At 39.7% G+C, this 26,650-nt stretch overlaps 1 protein-coding gene across 2 annotated transcripts in view; it reads right to left on the bottom strand.

Annotated features, from left to right (window-relative positions):
- The window catches only part of CTNND1 (catenin delta 1), a 444,281-nt gene that overhangs the window by 27,282 nt on the left and 390,349 nt on the right, over positions 1-26,650 (bottom strand). For both annotated transcript variants that reach the window (XM_053692333.1, XM_053692334.1), the window contains exons 10-14: positions 8,749-8,876; positions 8,413-8,563; positions 7,926-8,115; positions 7,691-7,805; positions 7,508-7,586 (exon numbers count right to left, since the gene is read on the bottom strand). In XM_053692333.1, coding sequence (XP_053548308.1) covers positions 7,508-7,586; positions 7,691-7,805; positions 7,926-8,115; positions 8,413-8,563; positions 8,749-8,876 — 663 coding nt within the window. The remainder of the gene's footprint in view (positions 1-7,507; positions 7,587-7,690; positions 7,806-7,925; positions 8,116-8,412; positions 8,564-8,748; positions 8,877-26,650) is intronic.

Here is a 26,650-nt window from a genome sequence, read left to right as displayed (position 1 = left end):
AGATTGCCTGATAAACTCAGAGCCAGCAGGAGCAAAAAACACTTCTGAAGAGCAGTGCTGGAGCTTACTTGCGGACGGCATAGTGCCAAGCACCTAAGAAACTGCAGATAGCAAGGGTGTTTTAAATCCTGAGGCCAATTCTGACAGTAACACAGACAGGTGGGTGATCCACAGTAGTTGGAAAACTAGAATTTTGGGAATTGGTCTGTAGAACAGAAGTTAGACAAGAGCAAAGCTATGCAGGAGGACAAACTACAACTGCTTTGCATAACAAGCAATTTATTCAAAGGAATAACAATGTACAGAAAATTTCCCTCAGATGTCACAGTATTAGTGTCCGCAGACCCAGTTTGCTCCATGGTAAGCAGTAAAAATGAGAAACAAACCCCCCAATAAGGAATATAGAAATATGAAAAACAAAGAGAACCCTACAAAACTCCCTGAGTAATAGAATATTGCGATTAGGTGCCGCATTGTAGAGCAAACAAACAGTAGACCACTGCAATACTATAGCGCAAGGTTGCCAAAAAATCTATGCCAAAAATATGGCATGCAGCTCTATGTGTAGAAAGGTTTCCCCCACTATGCTCCAGTATAGGGTCATACCCCCTCCTGAGGTCTCTGACAGTAATGTGAAAGTTTGTGTTGGAGGTCCAAATGATGCAGCGTGTAGGAAGACGAGGGGTGCGTGCCAAAGTGCCCTCTTGTGGAGGCAAGAAAAGTTAACCCCCTCCTCAGCACAGGAAAAGCAGGCTCTATCCATCTTAACTCCAGGAACTTTCACCGCCGCTTCCTCAGCGTACCAGCCTGGGTATCATTTGGTACCAGAGCTGGGATTTAAAGTAAAACGCACTTAATAAAATTACTGCATAAAACACGCCAGTAATCCCTTGTAATGTAATCTCACACATTCCTAGTGAAGTCACATATAGTCCCCCATGCGCGCAATACTTATGATCCCTCTATAAAAGGTAAAACAGGCTAACTAGTGCACAAACTGCTGCCTTATATGTGAAGTGCTTTCCACAAGGGCCAGTCTGCACAGAATGGGTTGTGAGAGGCTAGAAGCACTTAAAAAGTACCTCCATACGTATTTAGAAATCCTGGGGATTTACTTTCCTTAAATCCCCTGCCATCCATGCTGTTGTATGAGTAGAGACTGAGCAGAGGATTTAAGTCATGTACAGTATTAATGAATCTTTAAAGGAGAAAACATAATTTATGCTTACCTGATAAATTCCTTTCTTCTGTAGTGTGATCAGTCCACGGGTCATCATTACTTCTGGGATATTACTCCTCCCCAACAGGAAGTGCAAGAGGATTCACCCAGCAGAGCTGCATATAGCTCCTCCCCTCTACGTCACTCCCAGTCATTCGACCAAGGACCAACGAGAAAGGAAAAGCCAAGGGTGAAGTGGTGACTGGAGTATAAATTAAAAAATATTTACCTGCCTTAAAAACAGGGCGGGCCGTGGACTGATCACACTACAGAAGAAAGGAATTTATCAGGTAAGCATAAATTATGTTTTCTTCTGTTAAGTGTGATCAGTCCACGGGTCATCATTACTTCTGGGATACCAATACCAAAGCAAAAGTACACGGATGACGGGAGGGATAGGCAGGCTCTTTATACAGAAGGAACCACTGCCTGAAGAACCTTTCTCCCAAAAATAGCCTCCGATGAAGCAAAAGTGTCAAATTTGTAAAATTTGGAAAAAGTATGAAGCGAAGACCAAGTTGCAGCCTTGCAAATCTGTTCAACAGAGGCCTCATTCTTGAAGGCCCAAGTGGAAGCCACAGCTCTAGTAGAATGAGCTGTAATTCTTTCAGGAGGCTGCTGTCCAGCAGTCTCATAAGCTAAACGAATTATGCTACGAAGCCAAAAAGAAAGAGAGGTAGCGGAAGCTTTTTGACCTCTCCTCTGCCCAGAAATTAAATGACAAACAGAGAAGACGTTTGTCGAAATTCCTTAGTTGCCTGTAAGTAAAATTTTAGAGCACGGACTACATCCAGGTTGTGCAGTAGACGTTCCTTCTTTGAAGAAGGATTTGGGCATAAAGAAGGAACAACAATCTCTTGATTGATATTCCTGTTAGTAACTACCTTAGGTAAGAACCCAGGTTTAGTACGCAGGACTACCTTATCCGAATGAAAAATCAAATAAGGAGAATCACAATGTAAGGCTGATAATTCAGAGACTCTTCGAGCCGATGAAATAGCCATTAAAAATAGAACTTTCCAAGATAACAACTTTATATCAATGGAATGAAGGGGTTCAAACGGAACGCCCTGTAAAACATTAAGAACAAGGTTTAAACTCCATGGTGGAGCAACAGTCTTAAACACAGGCTTAATCCTGGCCAAAGCCTGACAAAAAGCCTGGACGTCAGGAACTTCTGACAGACGTTTGTGTAACAGAATGGACAGAGCTGAGATCTGTCCCTTTAATGAACTAGCAGATAAACCCTTTTCTAAACCTTCTTGTAGAAAAGACAATATCCTAGGAATCCTAACCTTACTCCAAGAGTAACCTTTGGATTCACACCAATATAGGTATTTACGCCATATCTTATGGTAAATCTTTCTGGTAACAGGTTTCCTAGCCTGTATTAAGGTATCAATAACTGACTCAGAAAACCCACGTCTTGATAAAATCAAGCGTTCAATTTCCAAGCAGTCAGCTTCAGAGAAGTTAGATTTTGATGTTTGAAGGGACCCTGTATCAGAAGGTCCTGTTTCAGAGGTAGAGACCAAGGTGGACAGGATGACATGTCCACCAGGTCTGCATACCAAGTCCTGCGTGGCCACGCAGGTGCTATTAGAATCACTGATGCTCTCTCTTGTTTGATTCTGGCAATCAATCGAGGAAGTAACGGGAAGGGTGGAAACACGTAAGCCATCCTGAAGTCCCAAGGTGCTGTCAGAGCATCTATCAGGACTGCTCCTGGATCCCTGGATCTGGACCCGTAACGAGGAAGCTTGGCGTTCTGTCGAGACGCCATGAGATCTATCTCTGGTTTGCCCCAACGTCGAAGTATTTGGGCAAAGACCTCCGGATGAAGTTCCCACTCCCCCGGATGAAAAGTCTGACGACTTAAGAAATCCGCCTCCCAGTTCTCCACTCCCGGGATGTGGATTGCTGACAGGTGGCAAGAGTGAGACTCTGCCCAGCGAATTATCTTTGATACTTCCATCATAGCTAGGGAGCTTCTTGTCCCTCCCTGATGGTTGATGTAAGCTACAGTCGTGATGTTGTCCGACTGAAACCTGATGAACCCCCGAGTTGTCAACTGGGGCCAAGCCAGGAGGGCATTGAGAACTGCTCTCAATTCCAGAATGTTTATTGGCAGGAGACTCTCCTCCTGACTCCATTGTCCCTGAGCCTTCAGAGAATTACAGACGGCACCCCAACCTAGAAGGCTGGCGTCTGTTGTTACAATTGTCCAGTCTGGTCTGCTGAATGGCATCCCCCTGGACAGATGTGGCCGAGAAAGCCACCATAGAAGATAATTTCTGGTCTCTTGATCCAGATTCAGAGAAGGGGATAAGTCTGAGTAATCCCCATTCCACTGACTTAGCATGCACAGTTGCAGTGGTCTGAGGTGTAAGCGTGCAAAGGGTACTATGTCCATTGCCGCTACCATTAAGCCGATTACCTCCATGCATTGAGCCACTGACGGGTGTTGAATGGAATGAAGGGTGCGGCAAGCACTTTGAAGTCTTGTTAGCCTGTCCTCTGTCAGGTAAATCTTCATTTCTACAGAATCTATAAGAGTCCCCAGGAAGGGAACTCTTGTGAGTGGAACGAGTGAACTTTTCTTTTCGTTCACCTTCCATCCATGTGACCTTAGAAATGCCAGCACTAACTCTGTATGAGACTTGGCAGTTTGAAAGCTTGAAGCTTGTATCAGATTGTCGTCTAGGTATGGAGCTACCGAGATTCCCCGCGGTCTTAGTACCGCCAGAAGAGCACCCAGAACCTTTGTGAAGATTCTTGGAGCTGTAGCCAATCCGAATGGAAGAGCCACAAACTGGTAATGCCTGTCTAGGAAGGCAAACCTTAGGTACCGATAATGATCTTTGTGAATCGGTATGTGAAGGTAAGCATCTTTTAAATCTACAGTGGTCATGTACTGACCCTCTTGGATCATAGGTAAAATTGTCTGAATAGTCTCCATCTTGAACGATGGAACTCTTAGGAATTTGTTTAGGATCTTTAAGTCCAGGATTGGTCTGAAAGTTCCCTCTTTTTTGGGAACCACAAACAGATTTGAGTAAAACCCCTGTCCCTGTTCCGATCGTGGAACTGGATGGATTACTCCCATTAACAAGAGCTCTTGTACGCAGCGTAGAAACGCCTCTTTCTTTGTCTGGATTGTTGACAATCTTGACAGATGAAATCTCTCTCTTGGAGGAGAGTATTTGAAGTCCAGAAGGTATCCCTGAGATATTATCTCTAGCGCCCAGGGATCCTGAACATCTCTTGCCCAAGCCTGGGCGAAGAGAGAAAGTCTGCCCCCCACTAGATCCGATCCCGGATCGGGGGCCCTCAATTCATGCTGTTTTAGGGGCAGCAGCAGGTTTCCTAGTCTGCTTGCCCTTGTTCCAGGACTGGTTAGGTTTCCAGCCTTGTCTGTAGCGAGCAACAGCTCCTTCCTGTTTTGGTGCAGAGGAAGTTGATGCTGCTCCTGCTTTGAAATTACGAAAGGAACGAAAATTAGACTGTCTAGTCTTGGCTTTGGCTTTGTCCTGAGGCAGGGCATGGCCTTTACCTCCTGTAATGTCAGCGATAATCTCTTTCAACCCGGGCCCGAATAAGGTCTGCCCTTTGAAAGGTATATTAAGCAATTTAGACTTAGAAGTAACATCAGCTGACCAGGATTTTAGCCACAGCGCCCTGCGTGCCTGAATGGCGAATCCTGAATTCTTCGCCGTAAGTTTAGTAAGATGTACTACGGCCTCCGAAATGAATGAATTAGCTAGTTTAAGGACTCTAAGCCTGTCCGTAATGTCGTCCAGAGTAGCTGAACCAATGTTCTCTTCCAGAGACTCAATCCAGAATGCCGCTGCAGCCGTGATCGGCGCAATGCATGCAAGGGGTTGCAATATAAAACCTTGTTGAACAAACATTTTCTTAAGGTAACCCTCTAATTTTTTATCCATTGGATCTGAAAAAGCACAGCTATCCTCCACCGGGATAGTGGTACGCTTAGCTAAGGTAGAAACTGCTCCCTCCACCTTAGGGACCGCTTGCCATAAGTCCCTTGTGGTGGCGTCTATTGGAAACATTTTTCTAAATATCGGAGGGGGTGAGAACGGCACACCGGGTCTATCCCACTCCTTAGTAACAATTTCAGTAAGTCTCTTAGGTATAGGAAAAACCTCAGTACTCGTCGGTACCGCAAAATATTTATCCAACCTACACATTTTCTCTGGTATTGCAACTGTGTTACAATCATTCAGAGCCGCTAACACCTCCCCTAGTAATACACGGAGGTTTTCCAGTTTAAATTTAAAATTTGAAATATCTGAATCCAGTCTGTTTGGATCAGAACCGTCACCCACAGAATGAAGCTCTCCGTCCTCATGTTCTGCCACCTGTGACGCAGTGTCTGACATGGCCCTAATATTATCAGCGCACTCTGTTCTCACCCCAGAGTGATCACGCTTACCTCTTAGTTCTGGTAATTTAGCCAAAACCTCAGTCATAACAGTAGCCATATCCTGTAATGTGATTTGTAATGGCCGCCCAGATGTACTCGGCGCTACAATATCACGCACCTCCCTCTGAGCGGGAGATGTAGGTACTGACACGTGAGGCGAGTTAGTCGGCATAACTCTCCCCTCGTTGTTTGGTGAAATTTGTTCAATTTGTACAGATTGACTTTTATTTAAAGTAGCATCAATACAGTTAGTACATAAATTTCTATTGGGCTCCACTTTGGCATTGCAACAAATGACACGGGTATCATCCTCTGAATCAGACATGTTTAACACACTAGCAAATAAACTTGTAACTTGGAAATACAATTCAATTAGAATAATATTAAAACGTACTGTGCCTTTAAGAAGCACAGAAGATCTATGACAGTTGAAAATTAATAAATTGAAACAGTTATAGCCTCAATCCTTGTAAATAACACAACTTTAGCAAAGGTTTAATCTCATTAGCAAAGATAACAAATTCTGAAAGCAGGAAACAAATTACAGAATAAACGTTTTTTATCTCAGTCAAACTATAATTCTCACAGCTCTGCTGAGAGAAATTACCTCCCTCAAAATAAGTTTTGAAGACCCCTGAGCTCTGTAGAGATGAACCGGATCATGCAGGGAATACAATGAGTTGCTGACTGAAATATTTGATGCGTAGTAAAAGCGCCAAAAAACGGCCCCTCCCCCTCACACACAGCAGTGAGGGAGAACAGAAACTGTCAGAAAACAGATTAAGCAACTGCCAAGTGGAAAAATAGTGCCCAAACATTTATTCACTCAGTACCTCAGTAAATGAAAACGATTTTACATTCCAGCAAAAACGTTAAACATAATCTCTAGTTATTAAACAGCTTTATGTATTTCTTACAGTGTAATTCTAGTGAAGTACCATTCCCCAGAATACTGAAGTGTAAAGTATACATACATGACATTATATCGGTATGGCAGGATTTTCTCATCAATTCCATTGTCAGAAAATAAAAACTGCTACATACCTCTATGCAGATTCATCTGCCCGCTGTCCCCTGATCTGAAGTTTACCTCTCCTCAGATGGCCGAGAAACAGCAATATGATCTCCGGCTAAAATCTGGTAGATTCTTCTTCAAACTCTGCCAGAGAGATAATAACACACTCCGGTGCTATTTTAAAATAACAAACTTTTGATTGAAGATATAAAACTAAGTATAATCACCATAGTCCTCTCACACATCCTATCTAGTCGTTGGGTGCAAGAGAATGACTGGGAGTGACGTAGAGGGGAGGAGCTATATGCAGCTCTGCTGGGTGAATCCTCTTGCACTTCCTGTTGGGGAGGAGTAATATCCCAGAAGTAATGATGACCCGTGGACTGATCACACTTAACAGAAGAAATACATACATCTGGCCATAACAGGAGGAGGTTTGGGAACTCATGGCATGCTGCTGTACAAAAAAAAAAAAAAAAAACTTTATAGAAAAGATGTATATTGCACCAGCCATCTTTCAGACACCCTATCTTCTGGGAACTATCCATTGAGGGGAAATTAGAATAAATATTCATGAATTTGAAGTTCACTCTTGATTAACACCTCTTCTTGACGAGGCAAAGAACTACTGCGAAGGAAAGGGGAGTGGGAGCGATATTTGAGAGCTCTGGTGTAGTATGTAGTATGTCTTTGCCTCTTCCTGGTGACCAGGTGATTTAATTCCCAAAAGTAAGGTCTTGAGGACTCTCACTACCATTATCAAGAAATGGACACCAAGAATATAGAGGAAACCACTGGATAAAACCATATTAAGAAAGAAAAAACTCACTATTTTTTTGGCTCCGGTCAATGAGAGGGAGGGTGCTATCATCATAACCTTGAGTACGTTGTGTGCCTGTTAAAGACACCTAAAAAAAAAAAAAAAAAAAAAAAAAAAAGACGATTAAATATGCATTTATTGGAGCAAAACAGAATTACAAAGATGGTAAAAATATGGTCAAAACAAGGTTACCTGGAAGTCTGTTTTTTTCCATCCTTCTTTCTCCAGAGGTCTTCTAAGCTCTTTATAACCCCATACAGTCTGAAGACAAAGACCTGCTGCACGAATCTCTCTATCAGAACGACCACTAGTAAAATAAAGTACAGCTGTAAAATATGCTATACCACAAACATAGCAGCATAAAATTCTAGAGGAATCCTAGGATTCCATTAGCTCCCATTATTAGGCTATAACATAACTAACTCACCCTCCTTTATTGATAAGCACTAGTCTCTCAATTCCTTGACTCTCACGTAATTTTTTTGCAGCTTCTAGGTTTCCAGTGATTACTTCTTGAATGGTGTTGAGAATAGAAACGGTTGTATCTTCTGAAAGAGCAGGTAAATGAGGAGAAGAGCTGGGAAGACGGACTATAAGACTACTTAGAGCATGTTTACCTGAGGATAAAAATAAAACAGGCCATAAGAAAAAAAATCTAATTTGTAAGGCATCTACCTACAAAAAGTCTCAATCTTTCTCTTGCACAGTATTAAAACCCAGTCAAAGACTGTCTTGTGTCCTGCTCCCATTAAACTCTAATATTGTTTTGTACTATCTCAACTGTACAATTCCTAGGTTGCTTTGCTTCTTTACAACTGTGATGAAACACCCTCTCATACTCCGAATCTGGGACACACCATCTTTCCCCTGACTCCAAACCCTTTGTTATTTTCCTTTATGTTCCACTGCCTCACCAATAAGCTCTTGGTTCCGGTTGTCTCCACAGAGGTTGCGCAGTGCTCCACAAACGGCACGTACAACACGCTCACTTTCATGGGTCAGGTGATCAGCAAGTGACGAGAGACCTTTCTCCTGACGAACAGCAGCACGAATACAGCGGCCATACTGCGAGAGCGCACACACAGCACAGAGCGTCAGACAAGACTTGACACATAACTTTCCAAGTTGCAATTAAAAATACAGATAGCAAGCAAAAGCATACATTTCAAAGCATATATAAACCACAAACACTTATAGCAATTTAAAAAGCATTTTAAAAAGGATGAAAAAACCCCCAAAAAACTACTTACTGTCCAGTTACCAGCACATAGATTCTGTAGGGAACCTGCTGCTGCTTCCAGGATAGCTGGTGTGTGAGAAAGTTTTACAAGAGACACATAAAGTCGAAGAATTTCAGGCTGGAAGAGAAGCTCATAACCTGCAAGAAAAAGGGGAATAATCAAAGAATATTCTGTACAGCCAGCCTAAATATGGATAAAACAAAATGTATGCTTACCTGATAAATTATTTTCTTTCAGAATGATGGTCCACAGTCTTCCATAACATATGGGATATATTTCCCGCCACTAGGGTGAGGTCAAACACCCATGCAAGAGCTTTAAAACCCTCCCACCTCTCGTTCTCAGTTACATCTATAGCCAAGTAGGAAAGAAAGGTAGGAAAGGCAAAGCAGGGTCTGTAGTTGTGTCAATAGAACTGTTGCCCAATGAAGCGGGTGAGGCATGTAGACCATCATTCCGAAAGAAAATAATTTATCATCAGATAAGCATAAGATAAGATAAGCATAAATTTTGTTTTCTTTCGTAAAATTATGATGGTCAACAGTCCTCCATAACATTTGGGATTAACACCAAAACTGATGGTCTATGTTACGGACAAGGTGGGAAAATATTTCCTCTGACAGTTCCTATTTAGCCGACAACGCGGCCTGAAGGGCTTTCCTGCCAAAAGCTGCATGCGAAGAAGCAGACACCAAAAAACATAATTTATGTAAGAACTTACCTGATAAATTCATTTCTTTCATATTAGCAAGAGTCCATGAGCTAGTGACGTATGGGATATACATTCCTACCAGGAGGGGCAAAGTTTCCCAAACCTCAAAATGCCTATAAATACACCCCTCACCACACCCACAAATCAGTTTAACGAATAGCCAAGAAGTGGGGTGATAAGAAAAAGTGCGAAAGCATAAAAAATAAGGAATTGGAATAATTGTGTTTTATACAAAAAAATAATACCACCACAAAAAGGGCGGGCCTCATGGACTCTTGCTAATATGAAAGAAATGAATTTATCAGGTAAGTTCTTACATAAATTATGTTTTCTTTCATGTAATTAGCAAGAGTCCATGAGCTAGTGACGTATGGGATAATGACTACCCAAGATGTGGATCTTTCCACGCAAGAGTCACTAGAGAGGGAGGGATAAAATAAAGACAGCCAATTCCGCTGAAAAATAATCCACACCCAAAATAAAGTTAATATGAAAAATATAAGCAGAAGATTCAAACTGAAACAGCTGCCTGAAGTACTTTTCTACCAAAAATAGCTTCAGAAGAAGAAAACACATCAAAATGGTAGAATTTAGTAAAAGTATGCAAAGAAGACCAAGTTGCTGCTTTGCAAATCTGATCAACCGAAGCTTCATTCCTAAACGCCCAGGAAGTAGAAACTGACCTAGTAGAATGAGCTGTAATCCCATGAGGCGGAGTTTTACCCGACTCAACATAGGCATGATGAATTAAAGATTTCAACCAAGATGCCAAAGAAATGGCAGAAGCTTTCTGGCCTTTTCTAGAACCGGAAAAGATGACAAATAGACTAGAAGTCTTTCGGAAAGACTTAGTAGCTTCAACATAATATTTCAAAGCTCTAACAACATCCAAAGAATGCAATGATTTCTCCTTAGAATTCTTAGGATTAGGACATAATGAAGGAACCACAATTTCTCTACTAATGTTGTTGGAATTCACAACCTTAGGTAAAAATTCAAAAGAAGTTCGCAACACCGCCTTATCCTGATGAAAAATCAGAAAAGGAGACTCACAAGAAAGAGCAGACAATTCAGAGACTCTTCTGGCAGAAGAGATGGCCAAAAGGAACAAAACTTTCCAAGAAAGTAATTTAATGTCCAATGAATGCATAGGTTCAAACGGAGGAGCTTGAAGAGCCCCCAGAACCAAATTCAAACTCCAAGGAGGAGAAATTGACTTAATGACGGGTTTTATACGAACCAAGGCTTGTACAAAACAATGAATATCAGGAAGATTAGCAATAAAAGAACAGAAAGAGCAGAGATTTGTCCTTTCAAGGAACTTGCAGACAAACCTTTATCCAAACCATCCTGAAGAAACTGCAAAATTCTCGGAATTCTAAAAGAATGCCAAGAAAAATGATGAGAAAGACACCAAGAAATATAAGTCTTCCAGACTCTAGAATATATTTCTCTCGATACAGATTTACGAGCCTGTAACATAGTATTAATCACAGAGTCAGAGAAACCTCTTTGACCAAGAATCAAGCGTTCAATCTCCATACCTTTAAATTTAAGGATTTGAGATCCTGATGGAAGAAAGGACCTTGTGACAGAAGGTCTGGTCTTAACGGAAGAGTCCACGGCTGGCAAGAGGCCATCCGGACAAGATCCGCATACCAAAACCTGTGAGGCCATGCTGGAGCTACCAGCAGAACAAACAAGCATTCCTTCAGAATCTTGGAGATAACTCTTGGAAGAAGAACTAGAGGCGGAAAGATATAGGCAGGATGATACTTCCAAGGAAGTGATAATGCATCCACTGCCTCCGCCTGAGGATCCCGGGATCTGGACAGATACCTGGGAAGTTTCTCGTTTAGATGAGAAGCCATCAGATCTATTTCTGGGAGTTCCCACATTTGAACAATCTGAAGAAATACCTCTGGGTGAAGAGACCATTCGCCCGGATGCAACGTTTGGAGACGGAGATAATCCGCTTCCCAATTGTCTATACCTGGGATATGAACCGCAGAGATTAGACAGGAGCTGGATTCCGCCCAAACCAGAATTCGAGATACTTCTTTCATAGCCAGAGGACTGTGAGTCCCTCCTTGATGATTGATGTATGCCACAGTTGTGACATTGTCTGTCTGAAAACAAATGAACGACTCTCTCTTCAGAAGAGGCCAAGACTGAAGAGCTCTGAAAATTGCACGGAGTTCCAAAATATTGATCGGTAATCTCACCTCCTGAGATTCCCAAACCCCTTGTGCCGCCAGAGACCCCCACACAGCTCCCCAACCTGTAAGACTTGCATCTGTTGAAATTACAGTCCAGGTCGGAAGAACAAAAGAAGCCCCCTGAATTAAACGATGGTGATCTGTCCACCACGTCAGAGAGTGTCGTACAATCGGTTTTAAAGATATTAATTGAGATATCTTTGTGTAATCCCTGCACCATTGGTTCAGCATACAGAGCTGAAGAGGTTGCATGTGAAAACGAGCAAAGGGGATCGCGTCCGATGCAGCAGTCCTAAGACCTAGAATTTCCATGCATAAGGCTACCGAAGGGAATGATTGTGACTGAAGGTTTCGACAAGCTGAAATCAATTTTAGACGTCTCTTGTCTGTCAAAGACAGAGTCATGGACACTGAATCTATCTGGAAACCCAAAAAGGTTACCCTTATCTGAGGAATCAATGAACTTTTTAGTGAATTGATCCTCCAACCATGATTTTGAAGAAACAACACAAGTCGATTCGTATGAGATTCTGCTAAATGTGAAGACTGAGCAAGTACCAAGATATCGTCCAAATAAGGAAATACCACAATACCCTGTTCTCTGAATACAGACAGAAGGGCACCGAGAACCTTTGTAAAAATTCTTGGAGCTGTAGCTAGGCCAAACGGCAGAGCCACAAACTGGTAATGCTTGTCCAGGAAAGAGAATCTCAGGAACTGATAGTGAGCTGGATGAATCGGAATATGCAGATATGCATCCTGTAAATCTATTGTAGACATATAATGCCCTTGTTGAACAAAAGGCAAGATAGTCCTTACAGTTACCATTTTGAATGTTGGTATCCTTACATAACGATTCAATATTTTTAGATCCAGAACTGGTCTGAAGGAATTCTCCTTCTTTGGTACAATGAAGAGATTCGAATAAAACCCCAGCCCCTGTTCCAGAACTGGAACTGGCATAATTACTCCAGCCAACTCTAGATCTGAAACACATTTCAGAAATTCTTGAGCTTTCACTGGGTTTACTGGGACACGGGAAAGAAAAAATCTCTTTGCAGGAGGTCTTATCTTGAAACCAATTCTGTATCCTTCTGAAACAATGTTCTGAATCCAAAGATTGTGAACAGAATTGATCCAAATTTCTTTGAAAAAACGTAATCTGCCCCCTACCAGCTGAGCTGGAATGAGGGCCGCACCTTCATGTGGACTTAGAAGCTGGCTTTGCTTTTCTAGAAGGCTTGGATTTATTCCAGACTGGAGATGGTTTCCAAACTGAAACTGCTCCTGAGGATGAAGGATCAGGCTTTTGTTCTTTGTTGAAACGAAAGGAACGAAAACGATTATTAGCCCTGTTTTTACCCTTAGATTTTTTATCCTGTGGTAAAAAAGTTCCTTTCCCACCAGTAACAGTTGAGATAATAGAATCCAACTGAGAACCAAATAATGTATTACCCTGGAAAGAAAGGGAAAGTAGAGTCGATTTAGAAGACATATCAGCATTCCAAGTTTTAAGCCATAAAGCTCTTCTAGCTAAAATAGCTAGAGACATAAACCTGACATAAACTCTGATAATATCAAAAATGGCATCACAGATAAAATTATTAGCATGTTGAAGAAGAATAATAATATTATGAGAATCATGATCTGTTACTTGTTGCGCTAAAGTTTCCAACCAAAAAGTTGAAGCTGCAGCAACATCAGCCAATGATATAGCAGGTCTAAGAAGATTACCTGAACACAGATAAGCTTTTCTTAGAAAGGATTCAATTTTCCTATCTAAAGGATCCTTAAAGGAAGTACCATCTGCCGTAGGAATAGTAGTACGTTTAGCAAGGGTAGAAATAGCCCCATCAACTTTAGGGATTTTGTCCCAAAACTCTAATCTGTCGGACGGCACAGGATATAATTGCTTAAAACGTTTAGAAGGAGTAAATGAATTACCCAAATTATTCCATTCTCTGGAAATTACTTCAGAAATAGCACCAGGAACAGGAAAAAACTTCTGGAATAACCACAGGAGATTTAAAGACTTTGTCTAAACGTTTAGATTTAGTATCAAGAGGACCAGAATCCTCAATTTCTAATGCAATTAGGACTTCTTTAAGTAAAGAACGAATAAATTCCATTTTAAATAAATATGAAGATTTATCAGCATCAACCTCTGAGACAGAATCCTCTGAACCAGAAGAATCATTAGAATCAGAATGATGATGTTCATTTAAAAATTCATCTGGATAAAGAGAAGTTTTAAAAGATTTTTTATGTTTACTAGAAGGAGGAATAACAGACATAGCCTTCTTAATGGATTCAGAAACAAAATCTCTTATGTTATCAGGAACACTCTGAACATTAGATGTTGATGGAACTGCAACAGGTAATGGTACTTTACTAAAGGAAATATTATCTGCATTAACAAGTTTGTCATGACATTTAATACAAACAGCTGGAGGAACAGCTACCAAAAGTTTACAGCAGATACACTTAGCTTTGGTAGTTCCAGCACCAGACAGCGATTTTCCTGAAGTATCTTCTGACTCAGATGCAACGTGAGACATCTTGCAATATGTAAGAGAAAAAAACAACATATAAAGCAAAATTTATCAAATTCCTTAAATGAGTTTCAGGAATGGGAAAAAATGCCAAAGAACAAGCTTCTAGCAACCAGAAGCAATGAAAAATGAGACTTAAATAATGTGGAGACAAAAGCGACGCCCATATTTTTTTAGCGCCAAATAAGACGCCCACATTATTTGGCGCCTAAATGCTTTTGGCGCCAAAAAAGACGCCACATCCGGAACGCCGACATTTTTGGCGCAAAAGAACGTCAAAAAATGACGCAACTTCCGGCGACACGTATGACGCCGGAAACAGAAAAGATTTTTTGTGCCAAAAAAGTCTGCGCCAAGAATGACGCAATAAAATGAAGCATTTTCAGCCCCCGCGAGCCTAACAGCCCACAGGGAAAAAGTCAAATTTTTAAGGTAAGAAAAATGATTGATTCAAATGCATTATCCCAAATATGAAACTGACTGTCTGAAAAAAAGGAATGTTGAACATCCTGAGTCAAGGCAAATAAATGTTTGAATACATATATTTAGAACTTTAAAAAAGTGCCCAACCATAGCTTTAGAGTGTCACAGAAAATAAGACTTACTTACCCCAGGACACTCATCTACATGTTTGTAGAAAGCCAAACCAGTACTGAAACGAAAATCAGCAGAGGTAATGGTATATATATATATATATATATATAAGAGTATATCGTCGATCTGAAAAGCGAGGTAAGAGATTAATCTCTACGACCGATAACAGAGAACCTATGAAATAGACCCCGTAGAAGGAGATCATTGAATTCAAACAGGCAATACTCTCTTCACATCCCTCTGACATTCACTGCATGCTGAGAGGAAAACCGGGCTCCAACCTGCTGAGGAGCGCATATCAACGAAGAATCTAGCACAAACTTACTTCACCACCTCCATAGGAGGCAAAGTTTGTAAAACTGATTTGTGGGTGTGGTGAGGGGTGTATTTATAGGCATTTTGAGGTTTGGGAAACTTTGCCCCTCCTGGTAGGAATGTATATCCCATACGTCACTAGCTCATGGACTCTTGCTAATTACATGAAAGAAACATAATTTTTGCTTACCTGATAAATTATTTTCTTTCTTGGCAGTGAGAGTCCATGAAATCAATCATTACCTATAGGAATACCTGGCCACCAGGAGGAGGCAAAGCATTAAATATACCTCTAACTTCCCCTATCCTCTTAGTAGTTCAAGCCAAAGATAAGGAAAAGTACAAAGGGTAAGAGGTGTCAGAAGACTGCCGCCACTCCAGAAAGACAGGGCAGGTTTGTGGACTCTCACTGCCAAGAAAGAAAATAATCAGGAAAACATAAATTATGTTTTTTTTCTAGCGGCAGTGAGTCCACAAATTCATTCATTACCTATGGGAAACTAAAATCCAAGCTGAGCCTGAGCAGCCTTACAGATCTGTTCCACTGAAGTCTCATTCTTGAAGGCCCAAGACAGACAATGCACGGGTAGAATGTGTCTTAATCCTTGATGGAGGCTGCTGCCCTCCTTCAATATATGCCATGCGAATTAAGCTTCTCAGCCAAAAGGAAAGATTAACCGCAGTGGCCTTCTGACCCCTGCGTTTACAAGAATGCAGAATTAACAGGTAAGAGGACTGTCAAAAGTCCTTGGTTGCATGGAGGTAGAACTTTAAAGCTCTAACTAAATCCAGATTATGTAACATACGTTCGTTCTGGGAAGGAGGATTAGGACTTGGAAACAAGAAATATTCCAGCCTCCATTCTTTAAAAGAACCTTTATTTCCACATGGGGTCCTCAGAAACAAACATACAACGTTTCAAGCCTATTGTGGCTCTTAGTCATGTATAATTGAACATACACAGGTAAATGCCTTTACATACCCTCACCTGTTATTCATCTTCCTGTGTTACTCTAATTGCACAACAGTGCCATCTTATGGATGTAAAAAGTTAATACATCACAATGTTATCACAAGAAGAGAATAAATGTATATACAGAACACTTAATTTAAAATACATAAAACCCATGTACATATATTAAAAAGAGGAATTTTGCACAATATAAACAAAGAAAAGTAAGGTAAGTCAGCTCTATTGTTTCCTATAAATTATCTTTGCAACTAAATGCATTTTGAAAAGATTTTTTGGAAAAACGACTTAGAAAAAAAGACTCCAGTCAAAATCTTTATTCATCCCTTTGGGTCTCATTGTCTCTAACTTATATATACAAAACATCTCTCTAGTTTTCAACAATCCCTCCCTATCTCCACCTCTCCTGGGCCTATCTACCTGCTCTATAATTTGAAACCTAAGTTGGCTGATGTTATGACCCATAGAGAGGAAGTGAGAGGAAACAGGAGCTTCTTTATTTTTACATCTTATATTAGATTTGTGCTCAGTTATCCACTCCCTTACCTCTCTACAGGTCTCGCCATAACTACAATTGCTGCAATTCAGGCATCGGTAGCAACCATATCTTTTAGGACCTATAGTTCTCTGACTATCTTGTTTATAGCTACCAATGTTTGAATGCACCAACATGTCCCTGATACTTCGATTTCTCTTATAAGCCACCATTGGATTCTCTTTAAATTCAACCACCTCAGGATTACAATCCCTCAAAATGTGCCAATGTTTTTTTAAAATGCCTGACATTTTATTACTTAATCTGTTAAATTGTGTAACAAAGATCATACGATTTATTTCTTGTTTCTTATTTTTCTTTTCTATATTTGCATCTTTAGTAATTGCATCAAGTTGTTCAGAAAGTAATGTAGGGGGATAGTTTCTATTAATGAATTTATTAGCCATTTGTTCTAACCTATATTTACACTTATCCTTATCAGATACAATACGTTTTACTCTAGTAAATTCTTGGAATAGCTCTAAATATATTCTCAGGATGATAGCTACCATATTGTAGCAGATTATTCCTATCGGTACTCTTGGTATAGAGGTCTGTACTCAAAAAAAAAACCTCCTTTGTTATATGCATAAGTATCTAAATATTCAATACCTATCTCATTCATATTTAGAGTAAATTTGAGTCCTGTGACTGAATTGTTCTAATCTTGTACAAAAGACAAGAGGCTACCAACGTCGCCCCCCCCACATGCCAAATACATCACCAATATATCTCCACCAGGAGGTGCCAAAACGTTGGAACAAAATGTGAGGATATACAAAGTATTCCTCAACGCTATTCATGAAGATATTGGCGTATGTGGGGGCGATGTTGGAGCCCATTGCCGTCCCTTGTCTTTGCAAATAATAAGTATCTCTAAATAAGAAATAATTATGGTACAGTATGATAGAAAGCAACTCAATCACAAAACCAATCTCCATTTCAGTATAATCACTGGCAGACCTCAGTACATTTTCTACAGCTGTAATGCCACTCGTGTGTTTTATAGAAGTGTACAGTCTGTACACATCTAAAGTAAATAGAATACACTTCTCCACAATATATCCTAGATATTTCAGTTTAGATAAAAAATCATTTGTATCTCTGACATATGAAGTAGTTTTTTTTTTTTACAAATGGCTGTAATACCTTATCCAAAAAAATAGATATAGATGAAAAAATGGAACCCATCCCTGCCACAATGGGCCTGCCAGGGTTTTTTTTTCCTTTTGCTTTGTGGATCTTTGGTAGTACATATATTACAGGTTTTATGGGATTGGCAACATATAAGGCATCTTTAAATGTATCCGTTATTTTCTTTTTTACAGTGAAATCAAGAATATTTTTAATTTCCTTATTTATCTGAGCAGTTGGGTCTCTATTTAGTTCCTGATAAGACTTGATTATCAGCTGTCTATTGATTTCTCCCATATAGTCAAGTTTATCTAAGACCACAATGGCTCCACCCTTGTCAGCCTCCTTTATTATGATCTCTTTATTTTCCATAAGTGTTTCAATAGTAACTTTGTCTCTTTTGTTTCTTTGTACCAATTTTCTTTTTTTTCTCTCTCAAAGAGATTTTCTACTTCTCTTTGTACTAAGTTCATGTAGGTAGCTGTACTATGTGTAACTGCAGGTGTGAAAAGTGCTCTTTTTAGATATGCCATATTCCTTAGCATCACTAAATTTTATTTTATTTACAATCTCAGTGTTAGGTGCTTGTATGTGACCCTTTTGTATAGCAAAGTATATTTTTAATTTAAGTTTTCTAAATAACTTTTGAAGGTCTTGTTGGACCTTAAATTCATTACAAAAGTTGTCTAAACAATAAGATAAACCTTTATTTAAGGCAATCTCCTCCTCATTTGTTAAAGTGTAAGAAGACAAATTATGAACTAAATTCTCATTCAGTATCATAGAAATGTGATTAACATCATTAATTGTGCACTGTGCATTATCATTTAAAACCAAACCACACTCTTCCACAGTCATTCTTATTAAATTGTGATTAGGTGCAGTGCCTACACATTCATACGATCGTTTTGTGCCCTCATTCACAACTGCAGACTTTACTATTTCATCAGGGACAGAGAGTGGTAAACTTAGTAGAGGCCATGTTAATGGGATTCAAATTAACAACTGGACTGATAACCGTCGATAAACATTGTAAATTCTGAGTATCATTCAGTCCAACAATTGTAAAGGAATATCCACTTCCACTTCAGTGGTTTGTGTATGTCTATTACAGTCAGCAGTAATATAAATTTCATCAGTTGGAGTGCAGGTTTTGTCAAAGGATTTTTTTGTTGTTGTAACACAGGTTTTACCTTGGCAATCATTCATAGCAGCCATTACCGTGTGGGTATGAGAATGGGTTATCACTGTTTGTTTCTTATTATTTACAGCTAAGTCAAAGTCATATATACCGTCCTTTTTTATGGCATCACATATACCGTCCTCTTTTTTGGCCTTACAAACACTTCCCATATAGTATTCCCACTCATACCTTTGTGGCCGATTGCCTGTCTCTGTTGGTGTGGTCGGAGCTAGTACCGGTAGTGTTGCGTCCCTCGCATACGGCGTGTCTGTTGTCGCTCTGACGTCATCGGTTGTCCGGGGACGTTTCCCCTTGTGTTTCCTGCCGGCGTGATGGAATCGGCATCTGAATCTTCTGTCAAAAAACTTGCCGAGGACTCCGAACCACTATTTCCATCCTCCTGTACTGAAGTCTGCTTCATCCGTCATCCTTGGTCACGTACGGTCTGATTCACCTTCCTTCCAAAACCTGCACTCTGGCGCCATCTGTAGACTGTTCCATGACAGTAGTCTTGTTCATCTCTGAAGAATTTCGTCCAGTTTCTGCTTTCCAAGTGCTTTCTGTATTCACTCACAGACTTTTCCACCACCATCACTGCTTTCTTATATTCATCCAAAGGTAAGTTTTTAACCATTTGTTTCTTCTGTTGGTTGATACTCCCTTTGTATTTATCAATTTCTTTTTGTGCAAATTCGACAGTCCAGGTTATCAAATCAAAACTTAGGTTTCAAATTATAGAGCAGGTAGATAGGCCCAGGAGAGGTGGAGAAAGGGAGCGATTGTTGAAAACTAGAGAGACGTTTTGGATATACAGGTAGCCCTCAGAAGGAATGGTTGTAAATTGAAACTGTTGTAAATTGAAACCCAGTTTATAATGTAAGTCAATGGGAAGTGAGGGAGATGGGTTCCATGCCCCTCTCAAAATTGTCATAAGTAACTCTTAATACATTATTTTTAAAGCTTTGAAATGAAGACTTTAAATTCTAAACAGCATTATAAACCTAATAAAATAACCACACAACACAGAATATATAAGTAAACTAAGTTAAATGAACAAAAACATTTGCTAAACAGCATTATAAACCTAATAAAATAATCACACAACAGACTTCACTTGCATTTTTCTGCAAAGAGTTCTTTCTATGCATTCCAATCTGGACTGATTTATAGACAGGAAGATCTTGTTCCTTTGAAATCTGCTCGATAGCTCAGGTCTGGTTAAACTGATTAATTTCAGCTTGCCTTGCTTTGCTGCAACACAAGCGGACAGCTTCACCTACTGGCTATTTTAATAAATGCACTGCTTCTCAATGCTTTTCAATAGCAGTCACATGACTGGAAAAAAAGGTTGTTATTCTGAAACGGTGTAAATTGAACAGTTGTAAAACGAGGGCCACCTGTATAAGTTAGAGACAATGAGGCCCAAAGGGATGAATAAAGATTTTGACTGGAGTCTTTTTTTCTAAGTCTTTTTTCCAACACAGGAAGATGAATAACAGGTGAGGGTATATAGAGGCATTTACCTGTGTATGTTCAATTATACATGACTATTAGGCACAATAGGCTTGAAACGTTGTATGTTTGTTTCTGAGGACCCCATGTGGAAATAAAGGTTCTTTTAAAGAATGGAGGCTGGAATATTTCTTGTTTTCGGATTGTACATTGGGACGTGGCAGATCCTTTTATTCCGTGCCCCATAAAGAGAAAAGAAAAAGGTGTGCTCTTTTCCTATCCTTTGAGTGACTGTATTCGTATTGCCACTGGGAGTACTTGCATACTAATATGGCTGAAGTATGACAAATGTTACCACAGATGAATCAGTGGGTCCTAAGATGTTCTTTTATGATGAGGAAACTGCACAACAGATTAACTCTAATGTTATGGGAAATAGAGACTTTTTAAAAATGTCTCCCTCTGAAACCACAAGTAGACTCTTTGAAAAAGAGAGTAAGAAGAAAATGGTGTTGGAATTATACGCCATAACATTGTCTGAGTATCACAAGGTACAACGCATTCCCAGAGGACTAAGAAAGTCAACATGTCCAACCCTTTTTGCTGACCGTAAAGAATACACTGATAAGTTTGAGAATATATTGAACAAATGTTCTTTTGATTTGATAACCTGGACTGTCGAATTTGCACAAAAAGAAATTGATAAATACAAAGGGAGTATCAACCAACAGAAGGAACAAATGGTTAAAAACTTACCTTTGGATGAATATAAGAAAGTAATAATGGAGGTGGAAAAGTCTGTGAGTGAATACAGAAAGCACTTGGAAAGCAGAAAACGGACAAAATTCTTCAGAGATGAACAAGACTACTGTCATGGAACAGCCTACAGATGGCGCCAGAGTGCAGGTTTTGGAAGGAAGGTGAATCAGACCGTACGTGACCAAGGAAGACGGATGAAGCAGACTTCAGTACAGGAGCATGGAAATAGTGGTTCGGAGTCCTCTGCAAGTTTTTTGAAAGAAGATTCAGATGCCGATTCCATCGCGCCAGCAGGAAACAAAAGGGGAAACGTCCCCAGACAACCGATGATGTCAGAGCGACAACGGACACGCCGTATGCGAGGGACACAACAAGGTCACTACTGGTACTAGCTACGACCACACCAACAGAGACAGGCAATCGGCCACAAAGGTATGAGTGGGAATACTATATGGGAAGTGTTTGTAAGGCCAAAAAAAAAAAAAAAAAAAAAAAAAAGAGGACGGTATATGTGATGCCATAAAAAAGGACAGTATATATGACTTTGACTTGGCTGTAAATAATAGGAAACAAACAGTGATAACCCAATCTCATACCCACACAGTAATGGCTGCTATGAATGATTGCCAAGGTAAAACATGTGTTACAACAACAAAAAAATCCTATGACAAAACCTGCACTCCAACTGATGAAATTTATATTACTGCTGACTGTAATAGACATACACAAACCACTGATGTGGAAGTGGATATTCCTTTACAATAATCTGTTGGACTGAATGATACTCAGAATTTACAATGTATATCGACGGTTATCAGTCCAGTTGTTAATTTGAATCCCATTAACATGGCCTCTACTAAGTTTACCACTCTCTCTGTTCCTGATGAAAAGGTAAAGTCTGCAGTTGTGAATGAGGGCACAAAACAATCGTATGAATGTGTAGGCACTGCACCCAATCACAATGTAATAAGAATGACTGTGGAAGAGTGTGGTTTGGTTTTAAATGATAATGCACAGTGCACAAGTAATGATGTTAATCACATTTCTATGATACTGAATGAGAATTTAGTTCATAATTTGTCTTCTTACACTTTAACAAATAAGGAGGAGATTGCCTTAAATAAAGGTTTATCTTATTGTTTAGAAAACTTTTGTAATGAATTTAAGGTCCAACAAGACCTTCAAAAGTTCTTTAGAAAACTTAAATTAAAAATATATTTTGCTATACAAAAGGGTCACATACAAGCACCTAACACTGAGATTGTAAATAAAATAAAATTTAGTGATGCTAAGGAATATGGCATATCTAAAAAGAGCACTTTTCACACCTGCAGTTACACATAGTACAGCTACCTACATGAACTTAGTACAAAGAGAAGTAGAAAATCTCTTTAAGAGAGAGAAAAAAAAATGGTACAAAGAAACAAAAGAGACAAAGTTGCTATTGAAACACTTATGGAAAATAAAGAGATCATAATAAAGGAGGCTGACAAGGGCAGAGCCATTGTGGTCTTAGATAAACTTGACTATATGGGAGAAATTAATAGACAGTTAGCTGATAATCAAGTCTATCAGGAACTAAATAGAGACCCAACTGCTCAGATAAATAAGGAAATTAAACATATTCTTGATTTGGCTGTAAAAAGGGAAATAACGGATACATTTAAAGATGCCTTATATGTTGCCAATCCCATAAAACCTGTAATATATGTACTACCAAAGATCCACAAAGCGAAAGAAAAAACCCCTGGCAGGCCCATTGTGGCAGGGATGGGTTCCATTTTTTCATCTATAGCTATTTTTTTGGATAAGGTATTACAGCCATTTGTTAAAAAGAAACTACTTCATATGTCAGAGATACAAATGATTTTATCTAAACTGAAAGATCTAGGATATATTGGGGAGAAACATATTCTATTTACTTTAGATGTTTACAGTCTGTACACTTCTATAAAACACACGAGTGGCATTACAGCTGTAGAAAATGTACTGAGGTCTGCCAGTGATTATACTGAAATGGAGATTGGTTTTGTGATTGAGTTGCTTTCTATCATACTGTACCATAATTATTTCTTATTTAGAGATACTTATTATTTGCAAAGACAAGGGATGGCAATGGGCTCCAACGTCGCCCCCACATACGCCAATATCTTCATGAATAGCGTTGAGGAATACTTTGTATATTCTCACATTTTGTGCCAACGTTTTGGCGCCTCCTGGTGGAGATATATTGATGATGTATTTGGAGTGGGGGGGGGGGGGCGACGTTGGTAGCCTCTTGTCTTTTGTACAAGATTTGAACAATTCAGTCACAGGACTCAAATTTACTCTAAATATGAATGAGATAGGTATTGAATATTTAGATACTTATGTATATAACAAAAGAGTTTTTTTGAGTACAGACCTCTATACCAAGAGTACCAATAGGAATAATCTGCTACAATATGGTAGCTATCATCCTGAGAATATATTTAGAGCTATTCCAAGAATTTACTAGAGTAAAACGTATTGTATCTGATAAGGATAAGTGTAAATATAGGTTAGAACAAATGGCTAATAAATTCATTAATAGAAACTATCCCCCTACATTACTTTCAGAACAACTTGATGCAATTACTAAAGATGCAAATATAGAAAAGAAAAATAAGAAACAAGAAATGAATCGTATGATCTTTGTTACACAATTTAACAGATTAAGTAATAACATTTCAGGCATTTTAAAAAAACATTGGCACATTTTGAGGGATTGTAATCCTGAGGTGGTTGAATTTAAAGAGAATCCAATGATGGCTTATAAGAGAAATCGAAGTATCAGAGACATGTTGGTGCATTCAGACATTGGTAGCTATAAACAAGATAGTCAGAGAACTATAGGTCCTAAAAGATATGGTTGCTACTGATGCCTGAATTGCAGCAATTGTAGTTCCATGATAAAAGGAGAGAACTTTTATCATCCCACCAATGGGAAGAAATTTAAAATTAATAAATATTTAACCTGCAGGGCAACTCACTGTGTTTATCTTATCAAATGCCCATGTGGTCAAATTTATATAGGCGAGACCTGTAGAGAGGTAAGGGATAACTGAGCAAATCTAATATAAGATGTAAAAATAAAGAAGCTCCTGTTTCCTCTCACTTCCTCTCTATGGGTCATAACATCAGCCAACTTAGGTTTTCCAAAAAATCTTTTTAAAATGCATTTAGTTGCAAAGATAATATATAGGAAACAATAGAGCTGACTTACCTTACATTTCTTTGTTTATATTGTGCAAAATTCCTCTTTTAATATATGTACATGGGTTTTATGTATTTTAAATTAAGTGTTCTGTATATACATTTATTCTCTTCTTGTGATAACATTGTGATGTATTAACTTTTTACATCCATAAGATGGCACTGTTGTGCAATTAGAGTAACACAGGAAGATGAATAACAGGTGAGGGTATATAAAGGCATTTACCTGTGTATGTTCAATTATACATGACTAAGAGCCACAATAGGCTTGAAACGTTGTATGTTTGTTTCTGAGGACCCCATGTGGAAAACAGAATTTATGCTTACCTGATAAATTACATTCTCTTGTGGTGTATCCAGTCCATGGATTCATCCTTTACTTGTGGGATATTCTCCTTCCCTACAGGAAGTGGCAAAGAGAGCACACAGCAGAGCTGTCCATATAGCTCCCCCTCTAGCTCCACCCGCCCCCAGTCATTCGACCGAAGGTTAGGAAGAAAAAGGAGAAACCATAGGGTACAGTGGTAACTGTAGTTTAAAAATAAAAACCACCTGTCTTAAAATGACATGGCGGGCCGTGGACTGGATACACCACAAGAGAAAGTAATTTATCAGGTAAGCATAAATTCTGTTTTCTCTTGTAAGGTGTATCCAGTCCACGGATTCATCCTTTACTTGTGGGATACCAATACCAAAGCTTTAGGACACGGATGAAGGGAGGGAACAAGACAGGTACCTTAAACGGAAGGCACCACTGCTTGTAAAACCTCTCTCCCAAAAATAGCCTCCGAAGAAGCAAAAGTATCGAATTTGTAAAATTTGGAAAAAGTATGCAGCGAAGACCAAGTCGCTGCCTTACAAATCTGTTCAACAGAAGCCTCATTTTTAAAGGCCCATGTGGAAGCCACTGCTCTGGTAGAATGAGCACAAATTGTTTCAGAAGGCTGCTGGCCAGCAGTCTCATAGGCCAAACAGATTATGCTTTTCAGCCAAAAGGAAAGAGAGGTAGCGGTCGCCTTCTGACCTCTCCTCTTACCAGAATAGATAACAAACAAAGAAGTTGTTTGTCTGAAATCCTTAGTTGCTCATAAATAGAACTTTAAAGCACGAACCACATCAAGATTGTGTAACAGACGTTCTTTCTTCGACGAAGGATTAGGACACAGAGAAGGAACAACAATTTCCTGATTAATATTCTTATTAGACACAACCTTAGGAAGAAAACCGGGTTTGGTACGCAAAACTACCTTATCTGCATGGAACACCAGGTAAGGTGAATCACACTGTAGAGCAGATAACTCTGAAACTCTTCGAGCAGAAGAGATAGCTACCAAAAACAAAACTTTCCAAGATAAAAGCTTAATATCTATGGAATGTAAAGGTTCAAACGGAACCCCTTGCAGAACTGAAAGAACTAAATTCAGACTCCATGGCGGAGCCACAGATCTATAAACAGGCTTGATTCTGACTAAAGCCTGACTAAACGTTTGAACGTCTGGTACCTCTGCCAGGCGTTTGTGAAAAAGAATAGACAAAGCAGATATCTGTCCTTTTAAGGAACTAGCTGATAATCCTTTCTCCAATCCGTCTTGGAGAAAGGACAACATTCTGGCAATCCTAATCTTACTCCATGAGTAACCCTTGGATTCGCACCAAAAAATATATTTTCGCCAAATCTTATGGTAGATTTTCCTGGTGACAGGCTTTCTAGCCTGAATCAGGGTATCAATAACCGACTCAGAGAAACCACGCTTTGATAGAATTAGGCGTTCAATCTCCAAGCAGTCAGACGCAGAGAAATTAGATTTGGATGTTTGAAAGGACCTTGTATTAGAAGGTCCTGCCTCATTGGCAGTGTCCATGGTGGCACAGATGACATGTCCACTAGGTCTGCATACCAGGTCCTGCGTGGCCACGCAGGCGCTATCAGAATCACCGAAGCCCTCTCCTGCCTGATTCTGGCAACCAGACGAGGGAGGAGAGGAAACAGTGGAAAAACATAGGCCAGATTGAAGGACCAAGGCGCTGCTAGAGCATCTATCAGCACCGCCTGGGGATCCCGGGACCTGGACCCGTAAAGAGGAAGCTTGGTGTTCTGACGGGACGCCATCAGATCCAATTCTGGAGTGCCCCATAGCCGAGTCAGCTGGGCATATACCTCCGGGTGGAGTTCCCACTCCCCCGGGTGAAAAGTCTGACGACTTAGAAAATCCGCCTCCCAGTTGTCTACTCCTGGGATGTGAATTGCTTAG

This window comes from Bombina bombina, chromosome 9, assembly GCF_027579735.1.
Source record: "Bombina bombina isolate aBomBom1 chromosome 9, aBomBom1.pri, whole genome shotgun sequence".
NCBI lineage: Eukaryota > Metazoa > Chordata > Amphibia > Anura > Bombinatoridae > Bombina > Bombina bombina.
Note: the sequence above shows the minus strand (reverse complement) of the source record. Positions and strands in the feature narration are given on the sequence as shown.